This window comes from Carassius gibelio, chromosome B1 (genome assembly GCF_023724105.1).
Source record: "Carassius gibelio isolate Cgi1373 ecotype wild population from Czech Republic chromosome B1, carGib1.2-hapl.c, whole genome shotgun sequence".
Classification (NCBI taxonomy): Eukaryota; Metazoa; Chordata; class Actinopteri; order Cypriniformes; family Cyprinidae; genus Carassius; species Carassius gibelio.
Genome location: NC_068396.1, coordinates 3470234 through 3491652, shown reverse-complemented (window position 1 = coordinate 3491652; position 21419 = coordinate 3470234). Strand labels below are relative to the sequence as shown.

The 21419-nt window shown below is 32.5% G+C and overlaps 1 protein-coding gene across 1 annotated transcript in view; it reads right to left on the bottom strand.

The window, feature by feature from the left end:
- The window catches only part of LOC127949308 (prostaglandin F2 receptor negative regulator), a 39852-nt gene that overhangs the window by 4748 nt on the left and 13685 nt on the right, over nt 1-21419 (bottom strand). Inside the window, exons 5-8 of the mRNA XM_052546406.1 lie at nt 13255-13677; nt 10599-10988; nt 9513-9620; nt 248-553 (exon numbers count right to left, since the gene is read on the bottom strand). Of these exons, the coding sequence (XP_052402366.1) occupies nt 248-553; nt 9513-9620; nt 10599-10988; nt 13255-13677 (1227 nt within the window). The remainder of the gene's footprint in view (nt 1-247; nt 554-9512; nt 9621-10598; nt 10989-13254; nt 13678-21419) is intronic.

Genomic DNA, 21419 nt, shown 5'->3' with positions numbered 1-21419 from the left:
TTTGAAAGATTCTCTGAAAGATGACAATGACACATTTTGCTAGACTATTCCAAGTAAATGCACAAGATTTCTTAATATTACACATGCATGCTCCAACACGCACCGAGAAGTTTCGGATAAACGCAATTTCGTCGTGGGAACGAGAATCAAATGCTGGCAGCCTCCCATTTACGTATAAAAGCTTGTGAAACTAGCATGACTTGGTTTGAGGGTTACATTTAGCAATTCTGTGGACTTTATTACTCACATGCAAACTTGACACTAAGAAAGACTTTCTGTGAGAGGATCTCCGGCGTTTTGCTCCAGACTCTGGTGGCGGTCGAGCGGATCCAGGGTGTTGCGGTGCAGTAATAGTCACCAGCGTCACTGTCCTGTGTGCTGTGGACGTTCAGGACGAATCTTCTGGGTCCCAGGCGCTCCAGGCTGCAGTCGCTGCTGTCGTTGCGAGGAGCCTTGTGCACAACACCCCAGCGGTCCATACTGGCTAGCAGGGACGGGCTGTTTGAACCCTTCAGACGACTCAGAAACCACTTCATCTCGTACGCTACATCATCTGATGGGGAAGAAATCACAAGATAATGATTCATATGCACTGCAAAAAAAAAGGTATAAATCATGCATTTAATAAACTCCTTCAAAGTGCATGAATACCTAAATGAATGCATAAATTAAAATATGTTTAAATGTGTAAATAAATAATGCATTTAATGAACTCTAATAAATGCATAGATAAATAAATGAGTAAACAAATGTGTAAATATAGCAGAAATAATGCATGAATAAAATCATAAGCAATAGTGTATAAATAAATGCATATATAAATCCATGTTTACTGTAAATGTATAAATGTATAATGTGTAAAGTGCATTAATAAATAATTGTATAAATGTGTAAATAAATGCATAAATAAACCGACACAGATAAATAAAGCAAGCTTAACTTAAGCATGTGTACAGGGAGTCTTCCTTCTCAACATAATACAATAACATTGTGTAATAAGAAGATATTATGTTTCTAATCTACCACCATATGGAGCATAAAAAGCACATACAAATGCCTCTAGATTCAAAAATATTAATATTGAGGACATATTTTTAGGACTGCAAATCTAAAAAAAAAAAAACTTTCCTTTAACATGCATTTATTTAAGGATCCTCTACCACTTTTTTTGTTCTTGCATAGCTTATTATTATGGAGGTCATGCCAAGATCTCATCAAATTGCAAATCTTTCAGCTCCATTTCTTGCAGAAGTCTTTTCCCCTCACTAACACATACTGGTTCAAAGAACTAAAGATCAATTAGAAGATGTGGCATGTCCTATAAAAATAACGCTTTCTGTCTCCCATCGCTGGAACGGCAATGGAATGCACATCTATGAGCAGAGAAAGAGTGAAAGAGACGACTATAAAGCCACGATGGTCCCAAACTAGCAATTAGACTGACTGTACGCCGGCCCACTGCTGTCAAACCCACGCGCTGACTCAAAGACCTGAACACAACGGCCCTCTCCCCATTACACAGACCTAGACAATGAATGAGAAAATGAGAAAAACCCACCAAACATTGCGGGACATTAGCTTTGATGAAATTGTTATCTCTCTTTCATAGTTCAAGAAGTCATGACGCATACCTGAGAATGCTGTTAACCCTAAAACCCCTGTAAAATTATGATTTAACAAGATTTACAGCTAATATAATGAACTAGTTTTAATAGAAGGATCAGTTCAGATCAATTCATTAATAAATGCATGAAGGCATCAATGCACAAATATATGCACAGATAAATGACAAAATAAGTGCATAAATGCATAAATAAATAAACACAATATGTTAATAAAGTATGCACAAATAAATAAATGAGAATGTGCATAAATAAATACATAGATAAATAAAATGCACAAATGCTTAAATAAATGCATAAACAAATGAATGGTCGAATTCAGAAATAAATGCATACATTTATTGCAAAAATTAAAGAATGAGGGCCCACATTTAGGTAAAATTAAATGCACAAACAAAACCAGTTTTAATGTTTTTTTTTTTTTTTTTTTTCAGAAAGAAGAATAAATAATCTAATCTTTCCATTGATGTATGGTTTGTTAGGATCGGACAATATTACTATTTGAAAATCTGGAATCTGAGGGTGCAAAAAAATCTAAATACTGAGAAAATAACATTTAAAGTTGTCCAGATTAATTCTTATAAATGCATACTGTATTACAAATAAAAAAATAAGTTTTGATATATTTACAGTAGGAAGTTTACAAAATATCTTCATGGAACATTATCTTTACTTAATATCCTAATGATTTTTGGCATGAAAGAAAAATTGATAATTTTCACCCATACAATGTTTTTTTGGCTATTGCTACAAATATACCCCATAGACCTAAGACTGCTTTTGTGCTCCAGGGTCACATATAAATAATCAAAAAATTCCATGTAAGCTTCTTTAAATAATCAACTTCTCAGCTATTTCTCCTAACATATTCCTTCTGAGAAATAATAAAAAACAGTCATAACTTAGCCAATAATGGACAAAGTGAGAATACAGAGCTTATAAAATGAATGCGAGCAAACTGAGATGTATGTGGCATTACTGGAGAAACATCAGAGAAGCAGGACACTGAACTGAATCTGTTCTACAGACCTCACTGGTGATTTTTCAATACGCTGGGGAAGAAATAAAGAGAACAAAAGTGCACTGACCTGGAGCACAATAGATTTGAGACATTTCCGATATCCTGCTAATTACAGTTATTCTGTGGAGGTCGTCAGAGGATTATGGGTAATGTGGTTAATTATAAACCCAGCGCTCATGTTTGACCAGAATGCAAGAAATCCTTGGATGCCAAATAGTCTCATTTTAACCATTTTGCATGTTTGTAAAAATAATAAATCCAATAGTGTTTTCTGAGTGTGAACACTAGCAGCAATGATGCTCGCATCTAATCAGTGGACGATAATGGAAATGATAAAACGGTAATGTCAGCGCTTTATCTTCATGACGTATGGAGTCGTTTCAGATAGCGAGACGCAATGCTGAGGCTCTATTACTCCTCCCATGATCTCCTCGATCCCGTGTCCATCCTGAGCTAATGTGTGTGGAGCTTGGGTCAGCAGCAGGAGCGGAGCAGGCCTCGATGGATACGAGCACACATCTGGCCCGAGGGACTTATGTACAGCGCAGAGGCATTCGATTTAATGTGCTTAACCAGAATGATTGTGCAAGGGTCACCGATCCTTTAAACGCACGTCAGTCCTCCGAATGTAAAGGCTTATTCAAAATAATTTCTTCTATGACACAATTGTGAAATTAAAATGTTCATTATTCCATTTGTCTTCGTAATCTTTATCAAATTAAATAACTGTGACCACCTCAGGATGTGTTTTTCCCCTCAGCAAGATTTTTTTTTAAATTAAATAATATCGTGAATAAATATATAATATTTAGAAATATATAAAAATGTATATATCAAATATATAAAAATATATAAAATGTACAAATAAATGTATAAAAGCAAATTATATATGCATGTGTGTAATAATAATAAATAATTACAGAATGTAATTAATTTTATTAGTAATTATATAATTGGATACATTTAATAATTGTATTACTATATATTAAAATGTATTATAAGATTATATTAAAATAGTAAAAATAAATATATTAATGTAAAATATTTTAAACAAATAATATAAGCAAAAAATATAAGCAAATTTCATATATATTTACAGTTATTTATATAGTACTTTTTACAATGCAGATTGTGTCAAAGCATCTTTACAGTATTACAGTATTAAAAAGGGAAATGTCAAAACAAATATATGTTTGTATAAAACATACAATATAAACATATAAACAATTAAAATTAATTAAGCAACAAAAATATATAAATAATAAAAATAGTATATATATATATATATATATATATATATATATATATATATATATATATATATATATATATACACGATTTTAAAATTACATTTTTATTTAAAAAAAAAACATTTATAATTTGACAATTTAAAAAAAAATAAAATAAAAAAAAATAATAATACTGATATTCAAAATTTTACCTTCTTTTTTCTTAATACATAAAGCGTGATAATCAGGTCCTCCAGCATGATTTGAGATCTTACAAAGAGCATCTCGAGCCTCAACAGAAGCAAGAAAATCTGACCGATGGCACAGAGAGTCACATGACCGACAGAGAAAATTGCAAATTGAAAGCTGATTTTGCATCTTAGATTTTCAGTGTGCTGTCAGACATTTAAACCATATATCATGAAGATGTCTGGAGGAAGAACTAAAGGCACATCAGGGTGATACAGACGCAGAAGCTTGACTCGAACCTGCTCTTTTCTGGGACAACAGACATGCAGAGCCTTACATAAAAGACAAAAGATGGTTATGAAGCCCTGCAGCCGAGGGGAAGTACTTGCTGTTCATCCCCTGAGATTACAGTGTTACTGATGTGCCAAGACTTTGGCCTTGGGAGGAAATAAAGCAGCGGAGAATGAGATCTATTAGAGGAATGATAGATTACAATGAGTTAAAGCTTCCTTACAGATAAAACAACACGGCAGGAGCTGTCTCCAGGAAAAGTTGTTCGTATTACAGCATCTAATACTGCAATACACACAAACTCACAACTAAACACAGAGAGAGTTATATTCAGTCATTCAGTCCTTAAGAGTGTTGTTATTGTTAACTAGCTAAAAATATATCAATTGAAATAAAGTTAAAAAAATATATATTAAATGAAAAAATGTAATTTACAAGATTAAAAAGTTAAAATTTTACATTTTGTAAAATGTAAGATAATTGCTTGAAACATTTCTGAATTTAATAGAAAAAAAAAATTGCAAGGGGAAAAAGTGCCTGAATTATGAGATATAAATTCAGATTTGTGAAATAAATCGTCAGATTTGTTAGATATAAATTTACATTTGCAAGATATAAATTCAGAGTAAAAATTTAATTTTATAAAAAAGTCAGAATTACAAAATAAAAACTGAATAAAAATAAGAATTTGAGGGAAAAAAAAGTCATAAATGCATGAAAGTCTTAATTGTGAGTTCATATTATATATATAAAAAACTGAAAGGTCAGAGATTGTGAGATTATATTGTAGTTTTTATTCTATTCAGAAATAAACTTTGATTGTTCTGGTACTGGTTTGTGCACAAAGAATGCATGTGATATTAATCAAAACTGGGTGATTTAAAATGCAGGTGCATATATTTTGAAAGGATCTTATGAAGCGTCCTAAACTAAGACTCATAAATAAGAGGATATGCAGAAGTATAAACACACCTGAGGCGAATTTCTGAAATAAAAGGCTTGTGTTTGTGCATGTTACCTTGTGCGGGTTCTCAAACAGTTTTAATCAGACATCAAAAATCACAACTATATATATATGTGTATTGCATTTTTGCAACATTATAAATTATGACACATGACGTCTTGATCTTGAGGCAGCTTGACATGTTGCTGCACGCTGAAAAACACACACAGCGTGACCCAGTTTCACATGACATCAGTTTATGAAGTCTTTTCCCAACATTAAACATTCATTTCTATGTTTGTGCTGCAATAAAGGCAAGCACAGACACGTCTGAGTCAGATTTCACTAACGTCCTCCTAAAGACTGGTTTATTGCCTCATCCTGACCAACACTTAACCTCCAACAGGTTACAAATATTTGCAGAGAGAACCGTCATCATAAAGGTGAAACCTGGATTTTTTTCGGGTGTTGAAATACTTCCTCATACTTCAGTTCAATGAAAGTCACTGTAAGATAACCTTCCTTTCCTTTGACTATTTGTACTTAAAGGGTTACTCCACCCCAAAATGAAAATGTTGTCATTAATCACTTACCCCCATGTCATTGCAAACCTGAAAAGCTTTGTTACTCTTCAAAACACAATTTAAGATATTTTGGATGGAAATCTGGAGGCTTGAGACTGTCCCATACAAGCCAAAAAAATAACAGTGTCAAGGTCCAGAAAAGAAAAAAAAAATTTTATTTGTTATATTGATATAGGTTTTTATGCATTTTAATTTCAGTTTTAGTTTATTTTAAGTTAAACAAAATTTACAAAAAGATTAATGTTACCTTGACAACTAGTAACATTTATCTTATATATATATATATATATATATATATATATATATATATATATATATATATATATATATATATATATATATGTATATGTAAAACTAAAAACTAAACTGATAAATACTTATATTGTATTATATATAATTAATATATATTATATCATCATATAATATACATTATATTAGCCTAATGTTTTGTTTTAAATAATTGACAGGTTTTTTTTCTTTTTTTTTGTATTATTTTTATTTTTATTAAAACAAATTATAGGTTTTAAAGGGATACTCCACCCTAAAATGAAAAATTTTGTCATTAATAACTCACCCCCATGTCGAAACCCCTTAAAATCTGGAGGCTTGAGACTGTCCCATAGACTGTCAAATAAATAACAGTGTCAAGGTCTAGAAAAGGTATGAAAAGTCGTCGTCAAAATACTCCATCTGTCATCAGACGTGCAATCTGGGTTACATGAAGCGATGGGAACACTTTTGGTAACCAAAGAAAACAAAAATAACGACTTTATTCAATAATTAATTTTTCAACGGTATCCTCTGTGTCACTCCATATCACCGTGCTGTGTATGCTCTTCTGTGTCCTCCACACCACAAGGATGCACTGTTTCTATGTGTATTTAGCTTTGATTTCAAATAAAATAATCATTGTTCGCTTCAAAAAAGTGTTCCCGTCGCTTCATGTAACCCAGATTTCATGTCTGATGACAGATGGAGTATTTTGACGACGACTTTTCATACCTTTTCTGCACCTTGACACTGTTATTTATTTGACAGTCTATGGGACAGTCTCAAGCCTCCAGATTTTAAGGGGTTTTGAGCGACATGGGGGTGAATTATTAATTACAAAATTTTTCATTTTAGGGTGGAGTATCCCTTTAAAACCTATAATTTGTTTTAATAAAAATAACAATAAAAAAAAAAAAAAAACGGTCAATTATTTAAAACAAAACATTAGGCTAATATAATGTATATTATATGATTATATAATATATATTAATTATATATAATACAATATAAGTATTTATCAGTTTAGTTTTTAGTTTTACATATATATATATATATATATATATATATATATATATATATATATATATATATAAGATAAATGTTACTAGTTGTCAAGGTAACATTAATCTTTCTGTAAATTTTGTTTAACTTAAAATAAACTAAAACTGAAATTAAAATGCATTAAAAACCTATATCAATATAACAAATAAAAAAAAATTGCTAAAATGTCACAATACAATTACTAAAAGTTTAACTAAAATTAAAACCAAAACAGAAAGTCTAAAAACGAATTCAAAATATTAATATAAACTATAATAGTGTTTTACAGATACATTGCAAATACATAGACTACTTATTTATCAAAACTGTAAAAAAAAATCAATGCATGTTATTATTAATTTTGTTCATTATAAAATCACACCAACATACTATGGTTATAAAACGTTCAGACTGTGACATGAAACAAAAATAAAAAGTGACAGCGAATCTCTCCTTTTCTCCCATTGCTCTTTTCTCAAAGCACACATGAGCCAAAGAGTCTGAATTAAAGCGATAGTATTTTTTTACTGTATGTTTTAGCTGTAATTCCCATCCGTTTACATTATTAGACTGATAGACTGCAACGGTTTGAGCTAAAAATCTCAGTTTTTTTTTTGTTTCACAGTAGAAATGCCCTGGGGGTAACCAGATAAACATCACATTTTCATTTTTGGGTGAACAATCCCTTTAAGATATAACTTTTCAGAAAATATCTGTTTTAGGCTTACAATCACAGTTAGGTGCTTCTTCACCCCTCTTAATCAGCTATTTTAGGAATAAATTATGGATAAGGTTAGGTTTAGGGGTAGGGATTGGGTTTAGTCTATGTTTTTGGACAATAATGTTGATCCAGGATCATGTCTTACTTGGCAAAATCACGGCGACTGTTAACATTAAATGAACTTTCATCGTGTAAACACACCTAAAGGAAGTAACACAAGGAAATGGATGAAATAAATCAACAAGTGTCCTGAATGATTCAGTGAAGCCATAAATGCCTGATCTTTATGATCTGTGAAAAATAAAACACTACAGAATCAAATGTTTGAATAGAAACTCCTGCTAGATGTCAACAAACTGGACTGAAGAAGTGCTCACACACACACACACACTTAAACAGACTAGCTCTTGTTTTCAGAACAAAGATCCAAATGCAACACGAGCAGGCACGAGCACATCTGCTGTTAGCTGATCTGTTATTATTGCACAAATCTGATCTGGGTCTCGCTGTGAACCTGATGATTTTGGCTGAAGTGTGGAACATCTCAGGAACAGAGTTTGCATGATTTTTTTCTCAGTTGTCGCAGAGGAATGAGCGTCTTCTAATAGTGTTTAATGAACAAAGTAAGACTGATAACATAATATAACCTATTTATTCATGGCCTGAGTTTAGTAAAATAACGGTTTTGAACTCAAAGTACTACTGTGATCTCTTGACAAAGTGATGTTTTTCTGTAATGCTGTAATTTTGTTTTGTTTTGGCATCAATATATTTGATGAAAATGACGAGTTTTTCACTTATGATGAGTTTGTTTCTTCGTCAGATTTGGAGAAATGTAGCATTGCATCTGTGTCTTACCAATGGATGCTCTGCAGTGAATGGGTGCCGTCAGAATGAGAGTCCAAACAGCTGATAAAAACATCACAATAATCCACACCACTCCAGTCCATCAGTTAATGTATTGAGAAGACAAAAGATGAAACAAATCCATTATTAATATTTTTGAGTCCATAGTCTATAATAACGTGAAAAAGTTTTCCTTTGTAAACTGTGCTTGATCTGTGCAGATTTCTCTCCTGATTCAGACGAGGCCATTTTTTCACTGGAGGAAGCTTTGTTATGGTATTTTAGCTGGAAGCAACAATTTTCTGTAAAAAAAACATCTGAATGATGGATTTGTTTCTCACAATCACATTAACTGATAGTCTGGAGTGCTGTGGATTATTGTGATGTTTTTATCAGCTGTTTAGACTCTCATTCTGACGGCACCCATTCACTGCAGAGCATCCATTGGTGAGACACTGATGCAATGCTTCATTTCTCCAAACCTGATGAAGAAACAAACTCATCTGCATTTTGGATGGCCTGAGGGTGAACCAGTTTTAAGCAAAATAATTTTTTTCCGGTGTGTTTTCTTCTTCATGATTTAAACATTAATCTAACAAGATTTACTCTATGTTTAAAGAAACAAACTATAATATTCTAAATGTTTCAACTGATAATTGGTTTACACCAGCAGTGTAAAGTTATTCCTAACTAGCATTCATCTGTCTTCTTTATTTGATTTGTGTGTGGATGAGAGAGAGAGGTGTGTAACTCGCCTGTAGTCGGAGACGTGCCGCTAACACTGACATCACACTCCATCTTCACAGTTTCCCAGGGGAACACACTCGTTGTGTCTGAACTGATGGACACATCAAACGTGGGACCTTGTGAGAAATCATAAAACAGGACAAAAATAACTTCATTTAAGTCTTATAAGATAGACATGTTAAAGTATACTGTATATTGAGCATTATGTGGGTCATTTGAACTACTGTTAAAAAGTTCTATAAGATTTGTTACATGTTTTTGGAAGAAGTCTCTTCTGTTCATCAAGGCTGCATTTATGAGATCAAAAATACAAATACAAATTCAAAATACCTATTTTCTATGTGAATGAATGTTAAAATGGAATTTATTTCTGTTGTCCTTTTGATTTCAGGGTAAAATGTGATAATGATTGTATTAATAACATTATTATTATTATTATTATTATTATTATTATTATTATTATTATTAATTTAATTTGTAAAAGCACTTTTCTCAAGCCCTAAGTACTATAAGCCAAACAAATGTAAAATAAATAAATACAAACAATTAAATAAATAAATAATAAATTAAATTAATAAAAAAATATACAATACAATATAAAATATAAAAATAAAGAAAAGGAAAGAAAAAAAAAAAAAAAAAAAAATTGTCTCAAAATAAACTACATTATTGCCCAGCTCTTGATTTTCTGTAAATAATAACAACAATATTAAAAATAATATTTTAATTCAAAATTTTTGTTATTGGTATTATTATTTGATCACAAACAGTAATTTGAATTATTATATCTAATAACAACAACAACAACAACAACAACAATAATAATAATAATAATAATAATAATAATAATAATAATAATAATATAATTATTAATAGTAGCATTTTATTATCAATAATCTTAATTTTATTTGAAATATATTTTATCATGAAATATAAAACAACAAACTTCAATGATACACCAAATACAATAAAATAACAAACACATGTTACTGTATATAAGCAAAAACAATTTCTCAAAGCAGCAGTGGCATTCGTAATGGTAGAAATTGAAATGTTTTTGTGAAATTGATCTAAATATATCTTGCATCCTGTACCTTTGTGTATGAAATCGATCTGAACCTTATTGGATACTCCTTTGGCCATCTCCACCCAGTCTTCCCCGCTCTGCTTCGTCCAGGCCTTCATCTCACACCAGTAAAAGCCTCGATCGGTCTCTCGCACCGCCGGCATCCGGAACTGGAACTCCCTCTTCCCGCTCTTCACCAGCATCAGGTCCCGGTCTTCCTCCAGCTGCAGGACCATCTCGAGGCTCAGAGACGCCAGTTTGCGGCTGGACGACCCGATGGCCTCCTCGGACAAGACGAGGATGGAGAAGGCGGCTCCCGGTGGGATGTTCTGGACGTGAGTCTGGCAGCTCATCTCAAACCTGGAGCCGGCAGCCGAAGCTTCCCGGAGACGCCGGGCCACGACACTGAGTACAGGACCTGAGTGAGACACATGAGGAGAACCATACACATCTCATTAATAGTGACTCCAGTGATATCGTTGACTTGATTGCAAATAAATGCACAGACACTGTTTAAACTGAACAGAGATGACATCACTGAATTCAATGATGAATTATCATTATTGACACACTGTTTTCCTAATGAATGTTGTTCAGTTGCTTTGACACAATGTTGTTTGTTTAAAGCGCTATATAAATAAAGGTGACTTGACTTGACTGCAGATTAAATGGAGACTTTAATTAATGCAACTGTGCTAATGTTTGCTTATATTTGCTCTGCGATTAAAAGTCAGAGATATCAATCAGGGCCATCAGTGTTAACTTAAAATAAAATTATTAAAAACATCTTGTTGATTGCAATGAAATTAAATTAAATAATGTTATTTTATGTTATTTGTCATTTCATATCATATGCAATATTTACAAACAACAAAAAATATTAAAAACACTAAAAAACATATTGCTTCATTACAAAGGAATAAACTATTAATAATAATAATAATAATTATTATTATTATTGTTATTTTATTTTAGCATAATAAATATTCATATTTATTTTATTTTATATTATTTTTATTTTTATTATTTAATATGTTATATAATATTCATATTGATATATAAAAAATATTAATTAAAATGTAGTATTATGCAATATTAAAATAACACTGATATTAATGCGATATCAGCCGCTATCCTCATTATACTGCTGCAAGCAATATAAACATTAAATATTAACACAAAATAAAATGTCAATTCACGATTCACCAATAAATAAAATAAATTATTTACTTAAATAAATAAAAATTAAAAATTCTGAGCTCTGAATGATCGACATCTAAATATCATGCAGAAATACAGTCCTAATGCAACACTGCCATGTCTTCTGGCTGAAAGTTATTGGTCTTGAATTGCATAAGACAATGGATTCGCATCTTGGAATATAAAAAGTGTCCCAATATAGCAGGCACAATATCAGATAATGGCAAAATTATGCCAAATGTTCAGATGTCATTATAGCTGCAATTGCAGCTGTGTAACTTGATGCAGCAACCGTTTTGAACACAAGTGTTCAGCATGTCAGAAAAAACTGCACCCTGTGGAGAAATGCATCAGACCCGCAGCTCACAAAACACATCAGAATATAATACAAATGCATAATTTATACGTCCTCATGAAGCAGAGGATTCCCCATTACAGAGACGGCGCTGGTTGAAGTCAACCGGGGCAAATGCTTCCATGCATGTGGTTATTCCATTCAGGTAATTATAGAAATGATGCAGGAAATCAATGAGCTGAGACGTCATGTGTCAGACCAGAATAGAAGCGTGAACATTTGAGCTGCAGTACGCACAGGTGTCTAAAACAAACGTGACACTTTTGATATTTCACATACAGTGCAAACTAAACAGAAAAATGTTTTACTAGTCTTGCTGAAACTTGTTGCAAGGTCTTGCAATTTTCTGCTTTGGGTGAACAAATTTTCTAAGATTACGTAGTCATCCAAATGTATACTTACACTACCTCACGATACGACTGGTTTCACTTTGAACTTTTGATTGAGGAAAAATGGTTGATATACAGTAATAATATTAATATTGCTATTATTAATATAATAATAATTTGTGTGTAACTTTTCACAAAGCCAAAATGATACAAACTATATATATATATATATATATATATAAACACAAAATAAAATAAAAAAAATAAAAAATATATATATATATTTTTATTATTATGAAAATAAAATTAATTCTAAAAATATAAATGAAACTTAATACAAATTACATAACAATCAAAATACTTTACCTCACAATATGATTTGATTCACTTTTGTTAACAACAACAATATTATCTTTTGAATAAAAATAGTTAAATACAAATAATAATAATAAAATATTTTTTGTTAAATACAAATAATATTTTCAGGAGCATACTATACATACCTCATGATATTATTTGATGCACTTTTGTCCTTTGGATTTTGGAATAAAACAGTTTAATATAATATAATATAATATAATATAATATAATATAATATAATATAATATAATATAATATAATATAATATAATATAATAATATTTGCACAAGCAAAATAAAGTTTAAATACTGACAAACAATATTCAATTGAAACACTTCAATGATACACCAAAAAAACAAAACAAAACAAAAAAAAAATTAAATAAACAATAAACTAACCCTAAAAAAAATACAAAACCATCCTAATGGATGCACACTTACGCTTGTTAGCAAAGCTGACTTTCAGCGCTGAGGACACATGCTCGGCAGCCTTTTTCCAGTTCCCATGTCGAGACGGCACCCATGCGGTTACAGCACAAGTGTATTCACCGGCGTCGGCGTCCGTCGTGTGAAGGAGGCGGAGCTTGAACACGGAAGGTTCTGCTCGGGTCACTGTAATAAGCCCCGCCTCCACGCGGCTCTTGTACGTCTTGCCTGCCACCAGGTTCCCGTTCTCATCCAGAGAGGTGATGGTGTGAGTGGATACCGGGACGTCACCGGGCTGAACGCCTCTGTACAGCCATGACACTCCCAGCCGCCCGCTACGAAGGTTCGACACATTTGTGACTTTGCATTCCAGCTCCGTCGGGTCGCCAGACATCTTTGCGTTCACAGATGAGTTCAGAACAACAGTGTACTCTGGATCTGAGAGAGAAAGAAAAAATAAGTTAAACTACATTTTTTTGTTGCACATATCAACAAAACGAAACAAATAAGGAAATAACCTACATTTTTGGATTTTTAAGGAATGTTGTGCATTTTAGGATATTAATTCAAGTTTGGCTCTAAAAAAAAGTATTTAACTGGTGATTTGTGTCCGCATTGTGTTATTATTTTAGTCATTTTCATGATTAGAAGTAAACATTTAATACAATTCTTGACAGGCAAAACAACTCAAACCATGTTTGTTGAGGAAAAAAATAAACATCAAAACTTACAAAACAAAAAACAAAGCAAATTCAGAACAAAATAAAACAACTGATATTAAAACAAACCTAAAAATATGTAACAAAACACAAAATGTTAAAAAGTAAAACAAAGACAAAACACAAAAAAAAAACATAAGAAGGCCCTGTCAAAACAAAACATAAAAATCTAAAAAGAAAAACAGAACAAAGCAGAACATTACCAAATATACTTAGCAAACATAACTAAACAAAAAGCTTAAATGTTAAAAAGGTCATAAAAAAACTAAAATAAAAAGCCCTAATTAATTACACAAAACAAAAAGACTAAAGCAAAACAAACAAAAAACTAAATAATTACACAAAAAAATAACAAATCACACAAAACACACATATAAAAATAAAAATCCCTAATAAATCAGATATTGCAGAAAAGTGAAAAAGCGAAAACAAAATAAAACACAAAAAGTTGAAAAAAGCAAACAAACTAACAATTCTAAACAGAATAAAAAAGCCTTGACAAAGCAAAACAAAAACAAAATAAGAAACAAAAACACACAAAATAAATCTAAAAGCCTTAAAAAGCACACAAAACAGAAAACAGAAAACAAAATAAAACAAAACACCGAACAAAACTGAAAGCTCCCAACCAAACAAAACTGAAGAAAATCACACACACAAAAAAACAAAAATCTTTAGAAAAATCACACAAAACAAAATGCTAAAGCATAAAACAAACAAAAACTAAACAAAAAAACTGCCCTAACAAAACAAATCATGAAAAGCCAGAAAACAAAACAAAACAATAAGAAACACAAAACATAACTATAACCATAGCAAAACAAATCACATAAAAATAAACAGTCAAAGTGACTCAGTCCATGTTTGTTGAACAAAAGAAAGCTGGATGTATTTTGTATTTAGTCGACACTTTTATCCAAAGTGACTTACAGTGCATTCAGACATTTTTTACCTAACATGTGCTCCCTGGGAATCGAACCCACAACCTTGTGCTGCTTACGCAATGCGTAACCAATTGAGCTACAGGAACACTATTATAACTTTGATTTTGTGCTACCAAAAAAAGGCCTAGATTTTAGAAGTCTTAGACACGTGAGACAGTGTAAGTCTTCCTCCCAGTCCATGGGCTCACGTGCACAATCACACACTCATTAAAGGTGTGTGCTGACCCCGTCTCCAGGCTCTTGGCTCACCAGTGTCAAGTGTTTCTGGGCTTCGCGCCCGGTGGGCAGTGAACGACTCCCTGCATCGCTTCCTATACAGCTGGGACCTTCATGCATGGGCGAGCAGTAGAGACACACAAAGACTTACAGTGTGCCAAAGAAAACGCCATTCTCCCACATACACAGTCTCCGAATACTCACAGAACACAAATACCTCGGAAAAAAACACATGAGAGAGGAGCAGGACAAATGAAAATCATCCAGACTCTCACTCACAAACACAACTGACTTGAGTCTCACATGTGGTGGTGGGCTTTGTGTTAAGCTTTTGGACGTCACACCGACTGAGTCACTGGGACCATCTGCGCCGTGTGGCTCTCATCCGCATCACTTCCTGTTCGATAAGCCCCTCCCACTTATAGTGGGATAATACACAGCCATTCTTCATATGCATCAAACTAAAATTAATGAAAACTGAAAATATACAAAATAAAAGTCGATTTAAAACATAATTAATCATTTATAAATAATAGCACTACAAATATAATATAATATAATATAATATAATATAATATAATATAATATAATATAATATAATATAATATAATATAATACTAAAATCACATTAGTTAAAACTGGTTTAATATTTCTTCTCTTTTTTTTCAAGAGGGGCTCCTACTTTTCTGAGTCAGCTAATTACTTTTAAAGTGAGTAACTTAGTTTGTTTCTCCATCAGAAGACCTTCATGATTCTCAGCACAGTTTGGTCATGTGACTTTATGGGATGAAGCAGAGAAAGTTCTAGTTAAGGGAAGATAAATAGAGACGGGACGAGAGCAGGTTGTGTTTCTTTACCCGGACAAACAGAGCCCATGAGATGAATGTCCCACAGGAGCTCTAAAGCCAGTCTCTATGGACGGGAACACAGTGTCCTGGGAACGGAAGAAGGGTCCGAGAGAGTGACTGTCAATCAGTTTAAACAAGAGCCTCTTCACTCCACATGATCAGACTTTATCTCTTTGTGCTCCGTCTTCTTCTGTCTGTTTCGTTCTCTCACGCTTTCTTCAGTTTGCTGCACAGCTGCAGAGAATAAACTGTATGTTCTCAGATCAGTCCTCGTCTGTTTGGTTTATTTGTTCATTAAATATAGAGAGACTGATGCAGCGAAAGGTGAGATTAGATTTAGATTTAAATTTAGAAAAAAATGGAAACCAACACTAAGATGCTGGATGACACCAGACTGTCTCTCATATTTATACTTAATACAGTAAATTAGAACGCAACTATAAACCTGTACAGATTAAAATAATCAGAATAAAACAGAACTGAGTAAAATCACTTTAAAAAAAAAAAAATCACCTTTTTAAATCAAAATCAGTAAGAACAAAAATCAGAATGAAAGTTCAGAAATCAGAACGAAATACAAAATAATTTAATAAAAAATCCCATGTAACTGTATAATAATAATACTAAATACTATAATGATAATAGTGTATAGTGTTAATAATAAAAAACTACATAAAATAATAATAATAATTATTATTAAAAAGTATTAAAAAAGAGAATAGAATAATTACATAGACTAATTTATCAAAAATACACATTTAATAATTTTAATAAATTCCGTAATAAATAAATATTGTATTATTATTATCAGAATAGAATAAATTGGCAAAAGAAACACTTTAATTAGAATAATAATATAATTAAATACAAATGAACAATTAATCAGATACAAATAACTTACAAATTAGAATAAAGTAGGGAATTGTTTAATAAAGTAAAAATATTCCATAAATTTTTTTAATTACTTATAAAGTAATTAATTTTATGAATCAGAATAAAACATAACAAAAAAACACTAACATTAGAATAATTTTAAACAAAATATATTAATTAATCAAATAGAACAATTAATCAAAATATACATTTAGAAATAAGACTATGACAATAAATAATTAAGAAATAATAAAATCTAAAATAAAATTATTATTTTATGAATAAGAATAAAATATAATTGAAGAAAGCGCTAACAATGGGTAATAATGGTAATAATTTTAAACAGACAAAAATAATTAATCAATATATATTTAAAAATCTGAATGAAATAGATAATGGAGAATTATTTAATAAAGCAAAAGATTCACTAATCATAATCATTTTATTAATCTGAGTAGAATAGAACTGACTAAAGACACACTTTATTTAGAAATTAGAACAGATTAGAGATCTTAATTTTCATTAAGGAGATACAAATGTTTCAAAAATCTGAAAAAATCATCAAGATTAATTAAATAAAAAAAATATTATTATAAATTAGTAAAATAAAAGGAAAAACTAAAAACAAGTAAAATGCAAACAAAAATAAATAAAATAAAATAATAATAATAATAAATAAAAATAAAAATAAAATGTTCCAGCATGATATGCTGTATGTGCACAACGATACACAAACAGGCCAAACATGACACTAGAGACTGTACAGAATGAACATAGCTTCTGGTTGCTGGGCTCACCGGGTCTCAGAATCATTAACACTAATGAGTTTGAGCAGCACAAATCATCCATCAGTGCATGACAAGATGGAAAACAGCTCCTGAAATCTTCAGCTGTTTCTCTAACAATTGAGCCGGCATTGCTTCATACGATCTCGGAGCATATGGCATGGGTTCAGGCGGTACAGTATGTCAGCGTGCTGTTAGTGCACTTCACTGCTTTGATTGAGCGCTGCGCAGACAACAGCAAACACACCGTTCTTCAAAACCAGCTGATAACGGCGCAAACTACAACATGCAAAGTGTGCAAGACTATTCACAGCAGTTATCAGGAAACCACAATAACACGACTCCATCATCAACACCTCAAGACACCGCAGGCGCAGACTTTGATCTTACACACAAAAACAAGCCACACACACAGAGCCCAACTAAATCATCTGGATCACTGTGCATTAAAGAGCTCAGTGATGAGACCGAATTATAAGAGCAAACACAGCAAGACAAATAAACACGAGCGAGACAACGGAGTCATTAGGAGAATGTTGGCAGGAGTCTGTTCATACAAACGTGAAAAGCTGAGGAACAGATCTTTACTAGGAAATGCATTGTCTGTTCTGCTGAGGTCTTAATTCTTTTAATTAGTTTAGACGTTTATAAACAATTACATGCTTTCATTCATCAAGGACGCTTTGAGCTGATCCAAAGTGACAGGAAAGACACAAAGACACAATTAATGCTGATCGTTTGAACTTTTTGTTCATCTGTGAATCCTGAAAAATAAATTGCATCACAGTTTCCACAGAAATATTGTGCAGCACGCTTGTTTTCAACACTGATAATAATCAGAAATGTTCCCTGAGCAGCAAATCAGCAAAAGAATGATTTCTGAAGATCATGTGACACCGAAGACTGGAGGAATGATCACAGAAATAAATTACATTTTAAGAGATATTCATATAGAAAACAGCTGTTTTAACTTGTAATAATATCTCAGAATTGTACTGATATTACTGTATTTTGTAAACAAATAAATGCAGCCTCAGTGAGCTAGTTTTATGTCAGTATCACTGATATGAATTGTTAATTTTGAATCAGATGTTATTTTTATATTTTTGTTGTAGTATAATTTTAGTAAAAAAAAAAGTATTTTGTCTATTTAAGTAAAATAAATTCCATATATATTCATTTGAAGTTATGCAAAAAAAAAAAAAAAAAAAAAAAAGAGAGAAATATTGGTTTGGCTATTAGTTAAAATAAACGTTATTTATATATATATATATATATATATATATATATATATATATATATATATATATATATATATATATATATATATATAATGATTGTTTTATTTCAAGTAACAAAAATGCTTCCTATATGCATGTAGTGAGTATAATATTTTTTTAATAAAAGAGCATTACATAACTTTATACAGTAGTGTATATGTGATGCTCCCAGTTTGAGGGAAAAGATCCATCAGCGTAATCACATGCTGCCTACTTCTTGAACAGATTTGGTTCTGGAGCATCTCAAAGCCTCCAAAGCGACGGAAAGGAGAAAACAAAGGAGGGAAAAACAATACTTTTAGGCGTCCCACACAAAAAACCCGTTCTCAGGTTCAGACATCAGCAGTTGAACAGGTCAGGTGTTTTCTGGAAGGAGAAACACGTTTCCTGAAACCGTGTTTAACGAACGAGAGCCAAACCGTTCAAGGCTGTTCTGCGGAAAACGAAAGCGATTTTAACACGAGATTGTCTTTAACATTAAATGTCTGTAGAGCACAGTGGGGTGGGAACTGGAAACCAATGAAAACATTCAATAAACACAGGTTAAAGAGCTTGTGTGAGTGTGAGCGAGAGGGTGTTGATTTTATTGTCTTCATTGGCTCTAGTTTTACAAATAAACCTTCAAATTATTATTTTAATGCAGTCCACCAAAGTCAAGAATCCTGCAAATCTTCTTCATAGATTTTAACTAGAGAGACTAGTTTCCAGATGTATATTAAAAAAGACGTTTATCGTCACATCTGGTCTTGAAAACACGTCCCATGCAGTCAACTTCAGGAAGTCACAGACAATATGTGATGTTTTCTGAGTCTTTTTTTTAATGCTTCAGAATCTTGTTGGTCTACAGTGCTGGAGGGAATTTCCTGCATTAAATATTGAAACCCTGTATGTCATCCCAAACGTTGCATTTTGTTCTGAAAAAATCAGTAAAAGGACGCTTGTCTCTTTGCTCGCACTAAAGGAAAATGCTTGGGACAGTAAGGAAATAAACAGAATTTGATCTGTGCACTTCTTCATCGGGTTACATTCACATTTAATCGTTTAGCAGATGCTTTTATCCAAAGCGATTTACAAATGAGAATAGAAAATAATCAGAATACAGCATGACACTAGATTACATCTCGATTACATAGGAAATCTGCCATCGAGCAGTGTATATTTATTTATTTCAATATTTTTTTTTTGTTAATATTTGTTATTATTTAAATTTTTTACAGCATAACTAAAATTTAGAATTAGCTTTTCTTTTTATTTTTAATTTCAGTTTTTGTTCATTTTGCGCTGTATATATATATATATATATATATATATATATATATATATATATATATATATATAAATAGATGATTAATTTTAAAAACTTTTAGCAGTTTTTTTTCCAATGCAGAATTTATCATTTTCTTTTTTTCTTTTTTAAAGTGTGTTTGCCATTTTCACTGGTATTTTTTTTTTTTTTTTACGGTTTCCATTTATTTTCATTTTAATTTAATTTTTAGAAATTATTGCAATGTATAATAAATGTAATATATTTCAGTTAGTGCTAAGGCAATATTCCATATATTTTCGTAAATTAAATTAAATTAAATTAAATTAAATTAAAGAAGGGGGACCGGAGAGTGTGTTCCAACTATAGGGGGATCACACTTCTCAGCCTCCCTGGGAAAGTCTATGCCAGGGTACTGGAGAGGAGAATTCGGCCGATAGTGGAACCTCGGATTCAGGAGGAACAGTGTGGTTTTCGTCCCGGTCGTGGAACACTGGACCAGCTCTATACCCTTTCCAGGGTGCTGGAGGGTTCATGGGAGTTTGCCCAACCAGTCCACATGTGTTTTGTGGACTTGGAGAAGGCATTCGACCGTGTTCCTCGCGACATCCTGTGGAGGGTGCTCCGGGAGTATGGGGTCGGCGGCTCCCTACTTAGGGCTGTTCGGTCGCTGTACGACCGGAGCAAGAGCTTGGTTCGCATTGCCGGCAGTAAGTCAGACCTGTTCCCGGTGCATGTTGGACTCCGGCAGGGCTGCCCTTTGTCACCGGTTCTGTTCATAATTTTTATGGACAGAATTTCTAGGAGCAGCCAAGGGCCGGAGAGTGTCCGGTTTGGGGACCATACGATTTCGTCGCTGCTTTTTGCGGATGATGTTGTCGTGTTGGCCTCCTCAGACCAGGACCTTCAGCGTGCACTGGGACGGTTTGCAGCCGAGTGTGAATCGGCTGGGATGAGAATCAGCACCTCCAAGTCCGAGGCCATGGTTCTCAGTCGGAAAAGGGTGGATTGCCCACTTCAGGTTGGTGGAGAGTTCCTGCCTCAAGTGGAGGAGTTCAGGTATCTTGGGGTCTCGTTCACGAGTGAGGGAAGGATGGAACGGGAGATTGACAGACGGATCGGTGCAGCTTCTGCAGTAATGCGGTCGCTGTACCGGTCTGTCATGGTGAAGAAGGAGCTGAGCTGTAAGGCAAAGCTCTCGATTTACCGTTCAATCTACGTTCCTACTCTCACCTATGCTCATGAGCTGTG